This window comes from Macrotis lagotis, chromosome 3, assembly GCF_037893015.1.
Source record: "Macrotis lagotis isolate mMagLag1 chromosome 3, bilby.v1.9.chrom.fasta, whole genome shotgun sequence".
In the NCBI taxonomy this organism is placed as follows: Eukaryota; Metazoa; Chordata; class Mammalia; order Peramelemorphia; family Peramelidae; genus Macrotis; species Macrotis lagotis.
The window spans coordinates 295623676-295644702 of NC_133660.1; the positions used below are offsets into that span (position 1 = coordinate 295623676).

The following is a 21027-nucleotide window of genomic DNA, read 5'->3' on the forward strand; positions in this document are numbered from 1 at the left end:
GAGGGAGGCTGGAGGCGGAGGGGCGGAAATGACCTCTGGAGCCGGAAGCGGAAGTCACCCCGCTGCCTGGTTTGACCCTGGGCCTTGCCTCCATCTGTGTGTGAGCCCGGTCTCCTAGCAACCCCGGGTTCCCAGAATCCTCTCTGGGCCCAGGGGCGGGGCCTCCGCGGCCCCACCCGCCTTTGGACCCCGGACAAGTCCTCCCATTCTCTGGCCTCGAGTGGATTTAATTAAGTGCCCGAGAAGACCCCAGTGATGCAGGTGAATAACGCCAAGGGCACCAGCTCGTGCCTCCAAAGAACTTTAAGGTGTGAGGGGCTGAAGGTGGACGGACGGACGGACGGACGGACGGACGGACGGACGGACGGAGGGAGGGAGAAGCGTATTTGGAAACAGCTGCTTAGATGAAGAGATAAAGAGACGGATGGGCAGGTGGAGAGGCGGAGGGCTGCCTAGGCAGGTGCAGAGGAAGATGAGTAGGTAGATGGTTGGATGAAGAGGCAGATAGGTGACAGATGATAGACAGACAGACAGACAGATAGATGGTGGATGATAGATGGATAAATGATAGATGATATGTAGATGATAGGAAGATTGATAAGTAAATGGTAGACAGGCAGATGAGTGGACAGATGGATAGGCAGATAGATGATAGATAGATGGATAGATGGATGATGGATGATGGATGAATGATGGATGATAGATGATAGGTAGATACATGATGGACGAGAGATGATAAATAAGTAAATGGTAGATAGGCTGATGAGTAGATAGATGAATAGGCAGATGGGTAGATAGCTAGGTAGGTAGATAGATGGATAGATAAATGATAGATGAATGAGGATTTATAGAGGTGGATGGATGGATGAATGGGTAAATAGATGGATAGGCAGAAGACTAGATTGATTAGATAAATGGAAAGAGTAGAGATAGATGGTTAGATAGATATTGTCTCGTTTGATCCTTGTAAGAACCCTGTTAAAATAAATACTTATATCACAATTTTAGATGATAAAACTGAGGATGTGAGAGGATAAGTAACTTGTTTAGTTACATAATCAGTGTCTTAGGTAGGACTTAGTTCTATGGTTTGTGATATCACCAATTAATCAATATTTATAAACATCCACTGTTTACTGGCCCCTGTGCTAAGCTCTAGAGCTAGAAAAAAGCAAAATACAATTCCTGACCTCCAGAAAGTTACAAATTTGCTGCTACTAATTTTTTCCTTCTTTTGTTTGAATCTTTCCTCTGAAATACTCAAAGCAGGGATATGTGGCATTTAGATTGTTGTTTTGTGTTTATTATGTACTTCCAGCTATGAATGGTTTTTACATTTTTAAACTATATATATATATATATATATATATATATATATATATATATATATATATATATATATATATATATAGATATATAGGCATATATGTATACATGTGTATAAATTAAACTTATTTTAAAATGTAAAGCCATTCTTAGCTTGGTGGTAGCATAGAAACAAACAGGCCTTACTGTTCTCTGCTTTAAAGGAAAAGAAATAGGAGGTAAAAAGTGAATTGGGTTCTGTAAAAACTGAAAGGGAGTCCGAGAAGATTAATCAGATGCCCTAAATAATTCAAGATAAAAAAGACATAGCAAGGAGTTGGTTTTCATTCTATCCAACCAACGAGGTAGAGGTTTTGTCCTCTTCTGAAAAGAGGGAACAGCTGGACTTGGCTTTTTAAGATCTGGTTTCCCGTGACCTTGGTATTCATCCTTGGGGAGCTCCCTGTAGCCTTCACCTCTCCTGGCTCATCCTTAGACTCCTTTCTTGGATCTTCCTTCAGGTGGCGCTCAGCAGTGGTGGGAGTCTGTCCTAGACCTTTTCTTCTTCATTTCACCTGGTGAGCTCATCAGCCTCCATGGATTCAATGACCCTTTCGATGCTGATGATTTTCAGATCTCCTGCTTCAGTCCTGCACCTTTCTTCTGACCTCAGTTCCACATTTCCAGCCTCCTATTAAAACATCTCGAGTTGGATGTTACCTATAAATCTCAAACAAGTCCAAAATTCAACTCATTGTCTTTCCCCCATCCCTCCACTTCCAAAGTATAACAATATGGAGATCATTTGCCTCAAAATCAGCAACAATCCTTTTGCTATGGCCTTTGGAAAAGGCCCTTGGGTGAAGGGATCTTTAACAACAATCCCCCCTTGGAGAAGCTAGTGCCAATACCTCTCCAGAAGCTGCTGCTCTGATCAGTGGCCATGCCCTCAGAGGCAAGGAGGATGCTGCCCTAGACAAGGACAGGGTTTTCCCTAGTCCTTCCCATCTGAGCCCCATCCCACGGACCCCCTCAGAGCAGAACTGCACCTCCATTCCTGGCTGGAGCAGTAGGAGCATTGTGCCCTCAGGCCATGATGCCATGACCCCAGGCGCCCTACATTCTGCTTCTCCACCTACCATGACTTTTTAGTCTCACTAGGAGTGGCCCCCATGGCCTTCTCTGACACCTCCAAGACAAGCAATATAGACTGGCTCAGATCTGGGCACCTAAAGCCTAAGGAAGACCACCCGGAAGCCCAAGATGAGCAATGGCTACTCAAGGAAAACTCGACCTATCTGACCAAGTCACATTGGGCTTATTCAATAGTGTGTCAATCAAGAAGAGACGGTTGTCTCCCTGAAGGGACTTTTTTCTTTTTAGAATTTTACAAGGCAAATGGGGTTAAGTGGCTTGCTCAAGGCCACGTAGCTAGGTAATTATTAAGTGTCTGAGACCGGATTTGAACCCAGGTACTCCTGACTCCAGGGCCGGTGCTTTCTCCACTGCCCCACCTAGCCACCCCGAGCCAGGGACTTTTTTGAGGGAGATTAGGGAGCAACAGGCCTGGTCTCCCACACTCCAAGGATTCAGAACCAACATTACCCTGAGGGAGCTTCTGTAATCCTGAGTCACTGACTGTGGCCAAGACAGCCTCTGTCCCAAGACTAGAGAAATGAGCTCTCCATTCCCTAGTAGGAAATCTGGGATCCAGAGTCACCTCTGCTGGCAACTTTGGACTCTATTCAGGGCAGCAGCTCCAGCACCAGCAGCACCCATTTGGACCTGAGCTCAAACTACCCAGCCTTCCTTCCCTCCACTTCTCCAGCAGCCATGCCTTGTGATGTCAGACAAGATGCTGAGGGCTCACACTGGGAAGGGCCCAGTTTCCTCCATGGGATGGCAGAAGGGAATGCTATGGAATGTCTTCTATCCGGACCCCCAAATTGGAATATTTTCAAGTCAAAATAGGCACCCCTTTCATCAACTTAGAATCTGATGGTTCCATGCTAGCTGAAACCATTTCCAAGAAGACATGTTTGTCTCCTGAGGATGACAGCAACTTGGACTCCCCCGTGACTTGCCCAGAATACCTCCAGGAATCTCTTGTACTCCTTACAGACACACACACAAACTAAATGCACAGACACACACGCACATAATCACAAACACACAGATAATGACCAAAAAGGACTCAATCGATCGGTTTCTCTCTGCATCTATCTCTATTCAATTCTGCCATTTTCCTTTCTTCCTTATCGTGGCTGAATGTTGAAAAACCTCTATAGTATGTAATTTGAAAAATAAACTTCAATTCAACAACCACTCCTGGTAACATTGACTTCTCACTTTCCCCAAGTGGTGATAGCTGTCAATGTCAGATGGTGGGCAGCTGCACGGCTCTGGTACCATGAGAGCTGGTGCTCTCCTGGGGTGGGTGTGCAGATGATGGGCAGCTGTACGGCCCCGGATTTCCTCTTTATTTCTACTTCATAACAACTCACAGCTAACTGCAAAGCAATATTCAGATACTACCTTCTACATCAGAGATTTTCAGTGGGTTTGGAGTCCCAAATCTTTGACCTCATAGAAAGTATATAATGTTACTTTTGGACTTCAGTGGAAGTTTTGCCCTTTGGCTGTTTCATCAAGTGACTTAAACCTCCTTTGCCCCAAAGGAATCTGTATTCTTTTTTCTGTTGAAATTACTTATTTATTTTGTAATCCCTTCTATGTACATAGTGTTAATTTATTGATTTGTATTTATAACTTGACATTAGAATGTAAGATATTTAAAGTCACTGAATATTTTTTTTTTAGTTTTTGCAAGGCAATGGGGTAAACTGCCTAAGGTTACACGGGGAGGTAATAAGTGTCTGAGGTCAGATTTGAACTAGGTACTCCTGACTCCAGGGTCAGTGCTCTATCCACTTTGCCACCTAGCTGCCCCAATACTTTGTTTTTGTCTTTATATCTTCAGCACTTGGCACTGTGCCTCATCCAAAATAGGGGTTTAATAGGTGCTTCTTATTGAGCTGAAAGTGAAGAATAATATTATAGATGCTCTGTCTTAAAAAGATATTATAGTCTACCTAGGCCAAGCCCCTCACATTATAGTTGAAAGAACAGAATAAGAAAAATTAAATGACTAACCAGAAGTCATACAAGTCATAAAATGAAGACTTAGGGTTCAAAGTCAGGTCCTTTAAAATCTTGAATGCATTCTTCTTTCCAAGGCAACTGTTTCTCAGGAAAGAAATGAAACTATTGTTAGAGGTGTTCATGATTTATATTTGGACATGTTTTTGCATTCATGGTAGGCCAAAAGAATCACAAATTAGTTGAAATATTCTACATTATCAAATAGTTCTTTTTTTTCTTTTAGTTAAGGCAATGTAAGGGTTTGTGGGGCAATGGGGTGTAGTGGCTTACCCAAGGCCACACAGCTAGGTAATTATTAAGTGTCTGAGGCCGGATTTGAACTCAGGTACTCCTGACTCCAGGGCTGGTGCTCTATCCACTGCACCATCTAGCCTCTGCAAATAGTTCTTTTCAAAATTGTTTTTCCATGGTTATTGGTAGGGATGTAGTAGAGCTCTGTAGGCTCCTGAAGCTTTAGGACAAAGAAAGTCCTCCCACCCTAGAATTAGAAGCTCTATTGGGCCTTAAAACAAGTCATTAATTCCTTTCATTCTAAATTCTCCAAACTTCAATAAGAAAAGGAAAGACTTGGAGAGACTAATTTTAGAGACTGATTCCCCATGTGATTCATGACCTCTTGTGCAATTAATTGCTAGGAGAGAAATCTCTTAAGTCATGAGCACTATACCCAGAGGAAGTAAAAAAAAAAAATAGAAAAGGTTCCACGATTAGCATTCTTGGACTTCATTAGGTAGACTGCTTCTAGAGGGACTGGTAAGTTGCCTTATTCGTGTCTTTCTCACAGAGGAGTTAGTGGTGTGATCCAATGAAGCAAGTAGCTGCCTGCAAGGTGGGGTATGATGGTCTAAAAAGATGGTTCTGAGCCTTAGTGTCCCATACACCAGTCTTCTATAAAACTGAAGTTTCACCATTAAGCGTTAATTCTTTTTATGTTGAGACATTAAACTCACACCGATCTTAGATTTAAATGTTGAAGGGACCTTAGAAAACATTCCTCTGGTTACATAGCTTTGGAATTTAGACATAATGAATTAAATACATGACACAATGTCTCAGGGCTAACAAAGGAAAGCAGGAAGTCTTCCTTTGAATATAAATGGTACCATTACATCCTCCATTTCCTGATATAGGAACTTTGTTCCATTTTTATGAAACCAGAATGGGGAAGGGTATAGGATACTATAAAAGGTTTACCAGCAACTCTAACAACATTGGTGTTCTCGATCCTCAACACTTAGGAGTGTGAAGGGGAAAATTAGAAAGTAACAGTAATTGGCAATAGAAAGTGTTGGTCATTAGTTTACACTTACAATCCTGAGAAATACCAGGCAGTAAAGAGTAAAAAAAAAAGAGTAAAATAGAAGGAAAGATGCAGATATCTGCTATTGGGCTCATTTGTCTTAAGATCCAACAGTCCTATGTTCCTTTATGAATTAAGAAACATCAATTCCTGTCATGTAATATTCATAATGACTATAAAATAGAAAGGTGGCACACAAAGAGTGCTGGACTTGTAATAGGAAGATTCATTTTCCTGATTTTCCTGATTTCAAATCTGGTTTCAGAGTCTTACTAGTTGTGCAATTCTGGACAAGGAATTTGACTATTTTGTGCCTCAGTTTCTACATATGTAAATGAAGGAATTGATGGGAAGTCCCCATGTAGTTCTAAATCTATGCTTTTTTGAATATAACACAGATGTTCTGCCTCCTAGTCTCTATAATTGTTTTCGCCAGACCTGGCTGCCTCTTCCATATAGGGTAAAGGTTATTGTAGCATGTTTGCACTAAAAACTTGATATATATATATATATATATATATATATATATATATATATATATGGAGAGAGAGACAGACAGATGGAGGGAGGGAGGGAGGGAGAGAGAGAGAGAGAGAGAGAGAGAGAGAGAGAGAGAGAGAGAGAGAGAGAGAGAGAGAGAGAGAGAGAGAGAGAAGGACAGAGGGAAGGGAGAGAGGGAGAGATAGACACACACATACATACACACACACACACACACAGAGAAGACTGAGACCTATTCTTCTGAAGGAAATTTTGAACAACTTGATTAAATCTTGCAGCACTTTGTTATTTTTTTATTATTAATGTTAAGTAGAAATTGTGTTGGCAAGAAAATTTCACTATAATCCCACTATCATCATTCTTGATGCATTCAAGTTTACAATGTCAAAGTCAATCTCTTCTCTGATCCCTCCCTTATTCCACATATGTCATCATTTGCCAAGACTAAAGGATTCCATATGAAACATCTCTTATATCTGTCCCCAACTGTTCACTCATATGGAAATTAAACTCGACTTTGACAATTTGTTATGCCTCACCTCACAGATCTCTCTTCTGCAATTCATCCTCTAAATAACTGTCAACATAATTTTCTTATTGCACAGGTCTGATTCCTTGCTCTTTAAACTACAGTAAATTCCTATTACAAACCAGAATACTTTTAAATACTCTGGTCAATCTAGTGCCAACCTCTAAACCCTGACTGATTGTACATTTTCCTTCTTCACAACCCTATATGTTCCCCTATCCAATACTGACCCAATTATTCTTTCTTATATGATACTTCATCTCCTATTTTTAATTTTCACTGTATTGAATAAAGCCTCATTTTCACCTCTGATTATTATGAATCCTTGGTTTCCTTCAAAGAGTAGCTTACTGACCATGTCCAACCTGAGGCTTTTCCTGATTCCCAAGCTACTGTTAGTCTTCTCCTGCCATTCCCAATTAACATGTAAGAAATTGTGTTTTGAATGAATATAAAACTTTTAATGAGTTTTGTTTTTCTTGTGTTCTATATGAAAGAGGGGGAGGAGAAAGGAAAGAATATTTAAGGTTGAAAACTTAATTGAATAAAATATCTGTGGGAAGATAGGCATATACATATATGATGCATAAACACATGTGAATATATTTGTTGTTCTCTAATCATTTAGATTTTTTCAGACTTTATGACCCCATTTGAGAATTTTCTTGGAAAAGATACTGCAGGGTATTGCAATTTCCTTCTTCAATGTATTTTATAGATGACAAAACTGAGGTAATGAAGTGTCCACGGTCACAGAGATGGCAAGTATCTGAAACTAGCCTTGTATTCAGGGAGAGGATTCTTTCTGATTTCAGGCCCACCTTAATATAAACTTCCCCTACTCTTGCTACCCTCTGCCCCAGAATACACTCACATTAATAAATTCTTAAATGTTTAGTTGCTCTCCCATATCTTCTGATAGAATTTAAGTTCCTTCATACTGGGGATCATTTGACTCCATTGGTATTTTTTGTAACCCAATTGTTTGACACAAAGTGAATAGTTATTGGTTCCTGTTCATTGATTTATTAAATGATTAGAGATTCTGAATTTTTGTAGGTGTTGAGGTTTTATCAGATGCTCCATATCTGCCAAATGGAAAGGCAGACACTAAAAGGTAAGTTCTTTGAGCTTGTAGACTCTCTCATTTTTTTTTTTTGGTCTCTGCATCCACAGTACTTAGGACAGATTTATTTTTTACCTATGGTGGGAATTTAATGAAAGCCTGAATAAGGGAGTGCATGAATATTAAGTGAAGAAATAAATGATTACATGTTGAATGAAAAATTATTGCAATTAAGGAATAGAATTTCCATTTGTTTATTTTTCTATTGATTTTTTTAATTATTCACTTAGGTGATTTTAATTTCTCCTTCCATTTTTTCCAAGGAATATGTCATTGTACTTTTGAATTGTTTACTTCTCTCATCATACATAGATGATAAATGCTGAAAACATGGAAAAGTTTAATCACACTGTTACCAAGTTCATCCTGGTGGGTTTCACCCGGGATCCTGGAATGCAGTTGGTGCTCTTTGCCCTTTTCCTCATGGTGTACTCTGTGACAGTGGTGGGAAACATCACTCTGATAGTCATAATTTGTACTGGCTCTAGGCTGCACACTGCCATGTATTTCTTCATTGGAAACTTGTCTTTTCTGGATCTCTGGTATTCCACTGTGTATACCCCCAAAATCATGGTGACCTGTATTTCCGAGGACAAAAGTATCTCCTTTGCTGGATGTGTGACTCAGTTCTTCTTCTCAGGTGGGTTGGCATACACTGAATGCTATCTGTTGGTTGCCATGGCGTATGACCGCTACATGGCCATCTCCAAACCACTACTCTATGCGCAAGTCATGACTCCAAGGGTCTGTGTGGGTCTCGTAGCAGCTTCATATCTTGGAGCCTTTGGTATCAGTGGCATCGTTACACATGAAACATTCACCATGAGTTTTTGTGGAGATGGTGTCATTGATGACTTCTTCTGTGACCTACCACCCCTGTTGAAGTTGGCATGTGAAGTGAAGGCCAGTTACCAGATTTTTCTTTACTTTGTATTAGCTTCCAATGTACTCACACCTATTGTGCTGATCTTGGCCTCTTACCTTTTCATCATTGTTGCCATTTTGAAGATTCGCTCCACCCAGGGTCGGCTCAAAGCCTTCTCTACTTGCTCTTCTCACTTGATTTCGGTCACTTTGTACTTTGGTTCTATTCTTTACATTTATTATCGTCCCAAATCGAGTTATTCTCTGCAGAGGGATAAATTTGTCTCCTTATTTTATACTGTGATCTTCCCCATGTTGAACCCCATGATCTATAGTCTGAGGAACAAAGATGTGAAAGAAACTGTGAGGAAACTCTTAAAGATGGCTGCTTCTTGAATTGGATAAACAAATGACAAAACTGTATTTTTTGCTCTTCTATTTTAACCTTGTAAATATTTGGTGTGTGTGTGTGTGTGTTTGTGAAATTAATGTGGAATTATGATTGTTCTGGAGAATGTTAATCATCTGCCATATTTTGCTTTGGTATTTACATTAAAGCAAACAGTAGAAGAACACATTTTCTTTGGAAAAAAACATTGTACTTAGTTGGTATACTCACAAGTTGCTTATTATCTCTTTGAAAAAGATCTCTGTTAATAGAAATGGCATAGGTGACTCTTTTGACTTTAACTCTTAGAAATAAGCTTTTTGCTTTTATCATATCTAAAATGGGGACAAGGTTCCCATGCCATTTACCAAAAATCTCTCCATGACTCAACCCTCTGATTATCTCCTTCTCTGTAGAAAATTGCATTCTATTTCTGGATCCCTGGCTAGGACATACAATCATTTCCTCCAATTTTACCAGAGTCTCAACCTCCATACAACTACCTTTAGTGTACTCCACCATGACCTTTTAGAGGATTTTCCCTTTTCTTTCTCTTATATACCTTTAGTATTGTGTTCATGATTAGAATATGACATCTTTAAAGATAGAGACTGATTAGCTTTCTTGTATTTATATTACCAACTGGGCCTAGTATACTTTTTTTTAGGTTTTTGCAAAGCAAATGGGGTTAAGTGGCTTGCCCAAGGCCACATAGATAGGTAATTATTAAGTGTCTGAGGCTATATTTGAACTCAGGTACTCCAGACTCCAGGGCTAGTGCTCTATTCACTGCTCCACCTAGCCACCCCCAGTATACTTTTTGTAATATTATTCAGACATGTCTGACTCTACATGACCCCATGAGCTTCTCCCATTTTTTTCCTCTTAGTAAAATAATAGACTGATTTGTCATTTCTTTCACCAGGATGTACCTATTTTATAGAGGATGGACTGAGGCAAATAGGGTTCAAAGGGCTTTCCCAGAGTCACACAGCTGCTGTGTCTAAAACTGAATTCAAAGTCATATGTTTTTGACTCAATACTCCATGCATTTCCCTACTTAGCTGCCCCATCCTCATGTACCCGGCACATGATAAGTACTTAATAAATAATAGCTTTTCCTCCCTCTTATCCATTGTACATTTATTTCATCCATTATTATTTTGATTCTCACAACTTTGTGAGAGAAATGCTAATTTTTATTCTTTGCATTTTATGGATAAGAAAGCAGAGACTGAAAAGAGGTTAACATTTTTCCTAGGGTCAGAAAGCTAATCAATGTCTGAGGGGGATTTAGACTCTATTAACCAAAAAAATCACAAGTCCTTGAGACATGTGTTGATACTAGATTCAGTACAAGAGAAATTAATGTGCATGTAGATCTATAGCAATATAAATTAGTAGGTGACTTATTGTCTGTTAAAATGGATGTTTATTTTGTGCTGCTTAAGTTTTTTTGTTTCTCTGTTATCTGAATAGTAAGTTCTCTTGCTTAATCTGTTGTTTTTTGAATTTTCTCTCTGAATTAGTCCTTAATGCAGGACATTCTTACATTCTTGCTACAGTTTGTATTGTGATTTGCTTATGGTTCCAGTTCTACCTTGAGGTTGGAACTATTTTGCCTCACCCACAATATGTTGTAAATTGATCAAACCCCATTTCCTTTTTTTTATCTTATTTCAGAAAATCTTGTCTCTTGAGGTTTAAGGACATTGGCCCTGGTCATCCTTGGTAGAGTGGAGATTAAGGTCTCTTGGAAGCTTTCTGTCTATTTCTGTCTTTTTTTTCTTTCTTAAATGTCTCTTTAACCTTGCCTCCAGATGATCCACTCAGGCAGCATCTATCTTTTACTAGGTGTGGTCACTGACATGTCCAGAGGTTGCCTTGACCACAAGGGGGAATGTTATCCTAAAGCCAACTTAATTTGTCTTCTTGAGTTGCCATATTTTCCAGATTTGGACACTCATTGGGTCTTTGGGATTTAAACCAGATCCAAGACAGGTACCAGTCAGTCTGAACTAGACTGATAAATCATTTGTGCAGCTGAATCCTTCTAGGTAAACCAAAAATTCTCTGTCCATGATCCAATATTCATGAACTCTTTTATCCCAATGACTCTTTTTCTCCTCCTTTATTATTCCCATTTTGGAAGAAACTGTCCCACTTTTGTAACTCAAATATTCAAGCTTTTCCCTGGGTTATGAACTCCTTCATACTTGGTTCAGTGACTCTTCTTGGGAATATTCAGTTAGGGGATGTTCTGGATCATCATTGTGGTCCCATTTGTTCCTAAACCACTCAGCTTGCTAAGTTTTCTGTCCTCTGGAAAACTGAGGGGCTAATTCAGAGAGGAAATTCATATGACACAAAGATAAGAGAGAGAAGATGGCATGCAGATATAGAGGAACAAAAACTCAAAGCAATACAATAATAAACATCCGCATTAACAAATGTGATGTCTCCTTGCAATTTAATCTATTAAAGCAACACATTTCATCTTGGATAATAATTGTCCCATATGGTCTTCTGGTTGTTGGCACATCTTTTCTTGAGACAGTTTTGAAAATATCTTAGCCACAGGAGGGCCATTTCAGTGGATTTCTTTCTGATTCCAAGATATTTCTGCTAAAATCTTTTATAGATCTCTACACAAGATTGTAATATGATCTAAAATTTACTTCTCCAAGAACTAATCAACATGAGGAAATACTGAAATACTGAAGTATTGATCTTGTCAATAACAGAGGTTTAGATGGGCCCCTAACACCAACTCAGGGTTTACGTGAAACCTAAGAGAATTGGGGCTTTATATATCCAGTGTTATTATCTAAACCATTGTCCTCGACAGAAGCACCGCTAACAACAACCTAAAGGAAGAATTTTATTAAAAAAATCACAAGGGAGCAGCTAGGTGGTGCAGAGGATAGAGCACTGGCCCAGATATCAGGAGGACCTGAGTTCAAATATGTCCTCAGCCACTTAATTATTGCCTTGTTGTGTGATCTTAGGCAAATTACTTAACCCCACTGCCTTGTAAAAATAAATAACAAACAAAACAATTTCATGAGAATTTAACCTGTTAATGAGTCCTTCTGGTTAATGATTTTATTTATTTATCTATTTTTGTTCGTTGCAAGGCAATGAGGTTAAATGACTTGCCCAAGGTCACAGTTAGGAAATTATTAATTGTCTGAAGTTGGATTTGAATTCAATTCCTCTGGACTCCAGGGCTTGTGCTCTATGCACTTTGCCACCTAGTTCCCCCTCTGGTTAATGGTTTAATAATTATCAAAGTAAATATAAAAAAAAAAAAACCAAGAACTGAGGTTGCTTTTCTACATTAGCATTGATTCCATTATCATCTAACTTTCTATGATGTGAGTTGGAAAGCACTTACTTTTACATAATGAATTGAAATATAACCTGAAAAGTAAAAAATGAAATATTATATAATAATAAAGAAAGCAAAACTCAAAATGCTTAAAAATTTCATGTCTGTATCTTTATGAATAAATTCATCTTAATGTTGTTTTCTCCAAATTTTTCAATATTTTTTCAATTTTTACTTTAATAATTATTTAAAACTCCAAATTTCAAAAGCAATACTCTATTAACTGTGCCACGTAGCTGCCACTTGTTTTTCTTTATTCTATCAGATAATTTTACCTATATGTGATCAGACCATAAACATTTCCATCAAAAGGTTTATTCTTGGAAGATTAAAAAAAATCCCGATTTCAAGGTTTTCAGGTTGGAGTACAAATAATGGTGACATTTAGTACCAGGAATTCTCTTCATCATTCAGTCCTTACGTTTTACTTTCTGTAAATACGGATGGTCATATGTGCCATACATTCCTTGGAGGATGGATGTGAGAAAGTATTGCCCACACATATACTGGACATTTCACATCTCTTGCCTGTTCTCATTTTTTATCTCTTTCAATGTAGTTGTGCACATACAGACCCTGAATTGGAAGTGGTCACAGAACCCATAGATTCCAAAACTTAGTTGGTACCTCCTCCATGAGAGCTTTTTTAACCATTCCCTCCCCACTCCTGCAGGTTTGTGTTCTTTTCCTCTTGGAAGTATTTCATTTTTTCTCATTAATTTCTACCTACATTGAATTTGCTTATCCGTTCACTTATTGCAACTTTCCCTTATAATATGGTTTTAAGGATCATGTTTAATGTGTTTTTGACATTGTAATCCTATTCCTAGCCCTGTGTTTTTAATATAATAAGTACTTTCGATTGAATTGGAAGTATTTTGTAAACTAAAAGATTCTAGCAAAGTAGATGTAATGTTGGAAGGTACGTTATGGTTCACCTCGACTTAACTCCTCACTTTTTTTACTGCAGAAACGGATACTGAGAGCTTGATGCACTGTAACAGTAATCATATAAGTAACACATGATTTAAACCAGGTTCTTTGCCAATAGTACTCCAAGGGAATAACCACTACTTCCCAGCACTATAGAAATGGAGATTATTGGTAGAGTGAGTCTTGATTTATACATCTGTTGACAGCTAAGGCATTTGAGATAGGTCCAATGAATCTCAATTGTGATGAAGCATCTCTAGTTGAGCATAGAGCCCATCCTCTTACCCCAGAATCACCAAATCTATTAGGTTGCAGAACAAAATGGGTTGTGTGATTTTATTCTGAATTCTCCAGATTTCAATAAGACGAGGAAAGTCAAAGAGAGAGATCAACTTTGGAGACCATGACTCCCTGGTGAGGTCCATTTTTTCCCTCTGTAATTAAATACAATGAGGCATACCTCTGGGCGAGAAAACTCGAATTGGGGCTGATTCCCTGAGGAGCCCAGAGCCAATAAAAAACGATTCAATTTTGGAAACTTGTGCTGAATTGTGATAACAGTGTTGCTGTGGTTGTTGGTAAATTTTATGTCTCAGGTTCCTGGAACAATAAAAGTTTCATTTTCAAATCCCTCATTAGGTGAAATAGTACTATATAGAGGGTGCTGTGAGTAATGATTTTTCACCATTAGAATAATTGGTTTGAAATGAAGGCATACACCCAGTAGTAACCTAGATTTAGGGTAGATGGGATTTAGAATCATCTCAATTACCATCATTTTACAGAAAGGGATTCTGAGGTCCAAGAACAATAGGTATTTTTCCAAGCTCTCCTAGATAGCAAGTTGCAGAAAAGGAATTCAAATCTGGATTCTCTAACTATAAATCTAAGATGCTTTCCAGAGAATCAAAAAGATTTTTAATGAAACATGTATACTGATGTTGCTAGCTACTTTCCAAAGTATCAGAGATTTTGATCCCATAGCTCTCAAATCTGGTCATGGAACCAAAAGGACATACAGCATTCTTCTGAAATATGATCTCTCTTAAAACCTATGCTAAATCCCTAGCTTAGTCTTGTTAATATATTTGAATACATTCAAATACATAGACCTAACAGAAAATTAGAAGATGTCTATAATTGATAACTGTTACTTTGTACTAATAGTGCTAAAAAATGACAAACGAACTGGAAGAGAAAGAAAATATAGAAAAGAAGAAAATTTTGCTATCTATTGACAGTTATGATAAAGTCAGTCATCTAGGCACATCTTCTTGGACCCTGAAATTCGAATTGTATCTTAGTATTTCTAATGAATTAGAATTGTTAAAGTTGAAAGAAATTTCATGAAATAGATACTTACCAAGTTTTAGACACATAACCTACTAGGGATATAAAAGAAAAAAAGAAAATGCCTCTAGATCATGGGTTCTTAAATTTTGTTATGCCATGGTCCCTTTTGGAAAACTCCTGACTCAGTGGACTTTCCCTCAAAATGATGTTTTCAAATTCACAAAATAAAGAAAATGAATTATATTGCAATGTAAATATGAAACATTACCCCCAAAGCATACACAGAAACATGGTCAAGAATCTCTCTTAAAGAATGCTTTAAATGTAATGAATTTTAGGCCATAGAGTATTAGTACTAGAAGGGATTTTAGCACCTAGAACTTAAAAAGCTTAACTTAGAAAACTTAGCACACAAAATATTTGAGGAAATGAGTCCTTGTGATATAAAATCTAGATGTAAATATTTTTAAAAATAGAGAATGTTGGTATTATGCTGGAACTTAGAACAAAAGACAAAGGATCCCTGAGTGAAAAGGCATCTACTTGATTGTGAACTCTAAACTTATTTAGAAAATTAAAATCCATGGAGGTGAAAAGACTCTTCCAAGGTCATATGGCAATTTAGCGGCAGAGCCAGGATTATAACTTAGTTGACCAGTTTCCCACTCTCTTACTCTTTCCTTCAGATCAAGCTGTTTTCTTTTTGTTTGTTTTTTACTCAAGATCAAGGTAAGTTGCTAGTTCCAAGGACTGGAACTCCCTTTCCCAAATAGGAGTATCAGAGATGATATTTAATCAGATACTGAAAGAGATAGGGATTCAAAAGGACAGAAGAGAAGAGGAAATTCCAGATTTAGGGAAGATGAGAAGCAGAGGATTGTAGCAGGTGAAACTAATGAGTTTTTAATTAACAAAATCTTGATCTTCTCATCTGACGGCAAAATTCTGAAGTCCACAAAAGGATGACATGAGCTCTATTCCTCCTTTGAATAATCTACCCCATTGTATACAACCCTTTACATCAAATGAATTCAGGAAACACTTTAGACAGAAGAGAGAAAAAAGATGCTATAATTTTAATAGTAAAAGTATCCAAAAATCAGAATTGTTTTCATCAAATTACTTACTTTCTCTAGTCACAGTTGAAGATGTCTTTATTATTCCCATCTTTCTCTTTCCTTCTGACTTTGCTGAAACTGAAGGTGGTTTCCAGGGGTGCAACATGCAGGGGAGAGTTAGATTTTCTTTCTAGTCTTGTGAATGATGCCTACTTTTTAAATTTAGAACAATGTATAGACACAGAAGGAAAGAGATGATAACCAAAATTTGTCTTTCTAAAACATCAAGGAATTGTACAATATTCATTCATGATCTTAAGTTTGTTTCGAATTTAGAATAGCTAAGGATCTTGATGACTTCATTGAATAGTATACAAATTTCTTCCTCAGATGCAGAATGACAGCTCTTCTCTAATTTATAATTTCAAACAGTTATGGGTCATAGATTATTCAAGTAGCTTACCTTTACTCATATAGCTTGTAATAACAGATGAAGCTCATGCATTCAAGTCTTCAAAGTGAAAGGTCAGCCATCTATCAAGTAATATTAGTTCTTCAGGCCCCAGTAGACCAATTTTATTTAAACATCCACAAATATAATAGACCAGATATTTCAGTAGATGAAATGCACTGGACTAGACAATGAGGAAATAATCTATACTTAAGAAACCTGAAGTCAAGTAACAAGGGTATAAATACTCATAGTGATAAAAATGCTCATTCCACAAATGATAAATTGTGAAAGGATATGAACAGATTTCAAATGAAGAAATTAAAGTTATGTGTGTATATATATATATATATATATTTACACAAATGAAAATATGCTCCAAATCCCTATTGATTAGAGAAATGCAAACTGAAACAACAATGAGGTACCATCTCATACCTGTTAGATTAGCTCAGATGAGAAAAAGGGAAGATGATCAATGCTCAAGTGGTTGTGAGGGGATTGGGACATTGATGCATTGCTAGTGGAGTTGTGAATGGATCCAATCTTTCTGGAGAGAAATATGGGACTATGCCCAAAGAACAATAAAACTGTTCATACCCTTTGACCCAGCAATTCTAATTCTAGGTCTATATCCTTAATAATTTATAAAAAAGGGAAAAGTCCTTCATGTTCCCAAGTATTCATAGCAGCTCTTTTTGTAGTGGCAAAGAATTGGAAATTGAGGGGATGCCCAGCAATTGGGGAATGGTTAAACAAGTTATGGTACATGAATACTATGGAATACTATTGTTCTGTAAGAAACCATGAATAGTTGAACTCTAGAGACACTTAGAATGATTTATGGGATCTGATGCTGAGCGAAGGGAGCAGAACCAAGAGAACAACGTACACAACAACAACATTATATAGTGAACACCTTGATGGCAGCAGCTCCTCTCAGCAGTTCAGATAGCTAGGATAACTCTATTAACTGGCTATGGACTATATTATCCCCATCCAGAGGAAGAAAAACAAAACAATAAAACCTGCACAAATTAAAAATTCTGAATCTGATGAACACTTTATAAAAATGATCTCTTATCTATCTCTTTCCCTTAATCCTAATTCCTCATGCTGAAAATTACTAATTTATAAACAGATTTAAGAAAATATGTATATAAAATGATAACCTGACTGTTTCTTGCTGGGGGGAGAGGGGTGGGAAGGACGGGTGGAGGGCAACTTTGTAACTTGGAAATTTTCATGTGCATATAGATGAAAATAAATACATTTAAAATATATTATGTAATCTTAGAAACAAGGGAATCAGAGAATTGTAAAATAAGATGTTGAGTGATGTTGTCTGGAGAAGGGATTCACCAGTTAGGGGTATCAGGGAAGACTTTATGAAGGAGGTGGCATTCAATTTGAATGTTGAAGCTGGTGGAAGAATTCAGCAATAGAAAAAAAAAAAAAAAGAAATTCCAGACTTAAAGAAGACTAGGAGGGAGGCAGACAAAGGATGAGACTAGAAAGTGTCTGGTAACCAGAGCCTTGTGAGGACATATATTAGAATAGTGCCGGTTAAGAGTGGAAGGTAAAACTAGTGTCAGAATGTAGAGAGATCTGAGGTACCAGATGAAGAAGCTTGCAAAAGACTTTTCCAGTTCTTTGCATGATATCTTCATCCTTTTGGAAAGCAATATTAAGAAACTTGATAGCAGGGCGGCTAGGTGGCGTAGTGGATAGAGCACTGGCCTTGGAGTCAGGAGTTCCTGGGTTCAAATTCAGTCTCAGACACTTAATAATTGCCTAGCTGTGTGGCCTTGGGCAAGCCACTTAACCCCATTTGCCTTGAAAAAAAAAACTAAAAAAAAGAAACTTGATATCATTATTTATTTCTTCCTCTCTCTCACAACTCAGAAATCCAATCATATCTTTAAAATTCCTTAAATCTGCCCTTTTTCCTTCTCTTTTGGTCAATATACAGGTTTTTTTAATATGCTCACCTTGAAAATTGCAAAAGCAACTTTTATACCTCATTGTAGGTACCATGGTGATATTCTTATATCACAGATATAAAGGTTTTAGCATATATCTACATGTATGTATGTATGCCTGTGCATAAAAACTTGTCTATGTATGCATGCATGTATTTATGCATGCCCATATATAAAACAAGGTATATCTCATTTATATTTTGGTATCTCCAAAACCTTGAAAATTCTTTATCACATAATCAAATATTTAATAAATATGCTGCTGGATTTATTAAATGTATATGTGTATAATCTCTCTTTTTTTTCTGCAAGGCAATGTGGTTAGGTAACTTGCCCAAGGTCACACAGCTAGGTGTCTGAGGCTGGATTTGAACTCAGGTCCTCCTGACTCCAGGGCAGTGCTTTATTCACTGCATCACCTAGCTGCCTTTTGATCTCTAGTAGAGTTGAAATTTTACTTATGACAGAATAAATTCTTAAAGGACAAGCAGACACTGGGGCATAATGTCCTGCATTTCAGCCAAAATTTTGGTTTTCTTTCAGTATACACAAAGGCCTCCATCTCTGGCACATGGTAAGTTAATATATTTAATAAATATTGGTTGAACTAAAGAAAGAAAAAATATTTAATTATTGGTATAGAAGCACAAACTGTCTGAGAACAAGAACATCTCCTTTGCTGGATCTATTACCACAGTGACTCCACTGTCAGCTATGCATTAGATCACTATTTATTATTATTATTATCCATTATGAAATTCATTAATAATTAATATTGATAGGTTTGATATTATCAATTATTGATATAGACATATGAAGAAAATCATGATACTATTATTTTGGGACATCAAATAAAGCATCTCCTTTGGAGAGAATGTAATGCAACTGGAAAGAAAATTCTCATTGGTGTTAGACAGAATTGTGCCCAGTGAAGCAAATTGCAAATTTGTATAGTGCAATAATCAATGTAAATTGTAATTAGCATGGTAGTTGCAACCTGTTGCAACAGGTTCTAATAATAGCCTCCCAAGACCAATGCAAAGAGTGATAGGCAACTGGACTCTGTTTTAATCGTTTAAAAATTAATTACTCAGTGTCCTTTTTCTGTCCAGGAATAAACGGACTATAAGATTCATGTTTTTACAATGGGTACCCTTTTGCTCCCCGCTTTGAGACCACACAGCTAAATGCCACAATGGACAGGGCATTGGACAAAGGGTCAAAACAGAACTGAGCTCAAATATGTCCCTATTCACTTACTGACTATGTGATCTTGGGCAAGCCATGTAACTTCTATCCGCCTCAGTCTTTTTTTCTAAAAAATGAAGATTGTTAGCACCTACTTTCCAACTTGTTGTATAGATAAATATGAGATTTTTTAAAATTTATTTAAGCCAATGGGGTTAAGAGTAACTTGACCAAGGTCACACAGGTAATTAAGTGTCTGATGTAGAATTTGAATTCAGGTCCTCCTGACTCCAGGGCCAGTGTTCTAGCCACTGTATACTTAGCTGACACTGAGATAATTTATTGCATGTTACTTTGTAAACATTGAAGAATAATGTATTTGTTAACTATTAAAGTATTAATTATTATGCTAAATTTTATAAATAGCAATTTTCTTTGGGAAATTAAAGTGCAAAAGTTAGAATGAAGCACTTGCAAGATTAATTCCCAAAATTCCCCAAAATACCCAAGTTCAAGGAATGGAGGAAAAAAAATTGTGACAGGTCAAGGATAGTCACTGGTGCATACCAACAGTTCTGTGATTTCAGTCAACTGGCTACTATATTAGATAAACTCTGTGGAGATGTAAGTTATAATGGTGATTTCCAGTGTCTACCAGAGCATGAAATTATAATTTATAGCAAAATATAATTTATATTATTTATACTAAAATATAATAAAATAATGTACTATAATTGCAAATCAATTAATTCTATCTTTTGTACTGAATGAATGTCTCCAGAATAGAGTTGATTATTAAAAATAATGCAATGCTTAAGTTCCTTCTAGATTCCTTGTTTGACTATAGTGTCCATATAGAGTCTTTGATAAATATCAATGATGTAAAACTCAGTCAAATAAATAGCCTCTAGTATATTGATTCCTCCTCTGACTTTTCATTGAGGAAGGAAGTATACTGTAAAAATAAGATGATTTACCAGAACCATGTTTGATTTTGCATCATTCTGACTTCACCTACATCACTCTCTTCATGATGCTATCTCTCAACTTGCATAAAAAGTGGCTCATATTTTTGTGGGTTTTCAAGATTTTTTGCTAAGACATTTTTTTTTAAAAATCATGTATTAGTTGCAATATGCATTTCTTAAACATGGCCTTTCTTACACTGGGGAAATTACAAATTCTCTTTTGTATTTTCCTATTTATACATATATAGAAGTATGTAGATAGAGTCCATATATAAATATATCATATACCTCATATATATAAGCCTGAAGTCATAAATAATGTATATTAATATTTATATACTTCTACATATGTGTTTTTTATATTTTCATATACACGTGTTTAGGAATACTTTGGTGTATGCATTTCTATGAGTATATTCATGAGCTGCAGTCATACAGCTATAACTGACTCTTATAAGTCTAAATTGGATGTACAAAAAGGCATTTGAAACTCAATAAGCACAAAATGGAACTCATTATTTTACCCTTCCAAATGATACATCTTCCTTTTAAACTTCCTTATTCCTTTGAAAGGCATGAACATTTTCC

The 21027-nt window shown here is 37.0% G+C and overlaps 2 protein-coding genes across 6 annotated transcripts in view; both read left to right on the forward strand.

Annotated features, from left to right (window-relative positions):
* The first annotated feature begins 13 nt into the window (after positions 1 to 13).
* Positions 14 to 21027, forward strand: part of LOC141516795 (olfactory receptor 9G19-like) — a 42546-nt gene continuing 21532 nt past the window's right edge. For 2 of the 5 annotated variants that reach the window (XM_074227768.1, XM_074227769.1), the window contains exon 1: positions 14 to 261. The gene's annotated coding sequence lies outside the window, so the exon portion shown is untranslated. Of the gene's footprint in view, positions 309 to 7851; positions 7915 to 18826; positions 18858 to 21027 lie in introns of those variants that run through there. The other 3 variants (XM_074227765.1, XM_074227766.1, XM_074227767.1) reach the window with 3 other exon arrangements.
* LOC141516786 (olfactory receptor 9G19-like) lies at positions 8254 to 9183 on the forward strand. The gene has a single exon (XM_074227759.1). It carries the CDS (start codon positions 8254 to 8256, stop codon positions 9181 to 9183), a length of 930 nt encoding a protein of 309 aa, XP_074083860.1.

Bases quoted from the DNA above. Each gene is read 5' to 3' on its own strand.
- LOC141516786 (XM_074227759.1), top strand. From the start codon at position 8,254: ATGGAAAAGTTTAATCACACTGTTACCAAGTTCATCCTGGTGGGTTTC.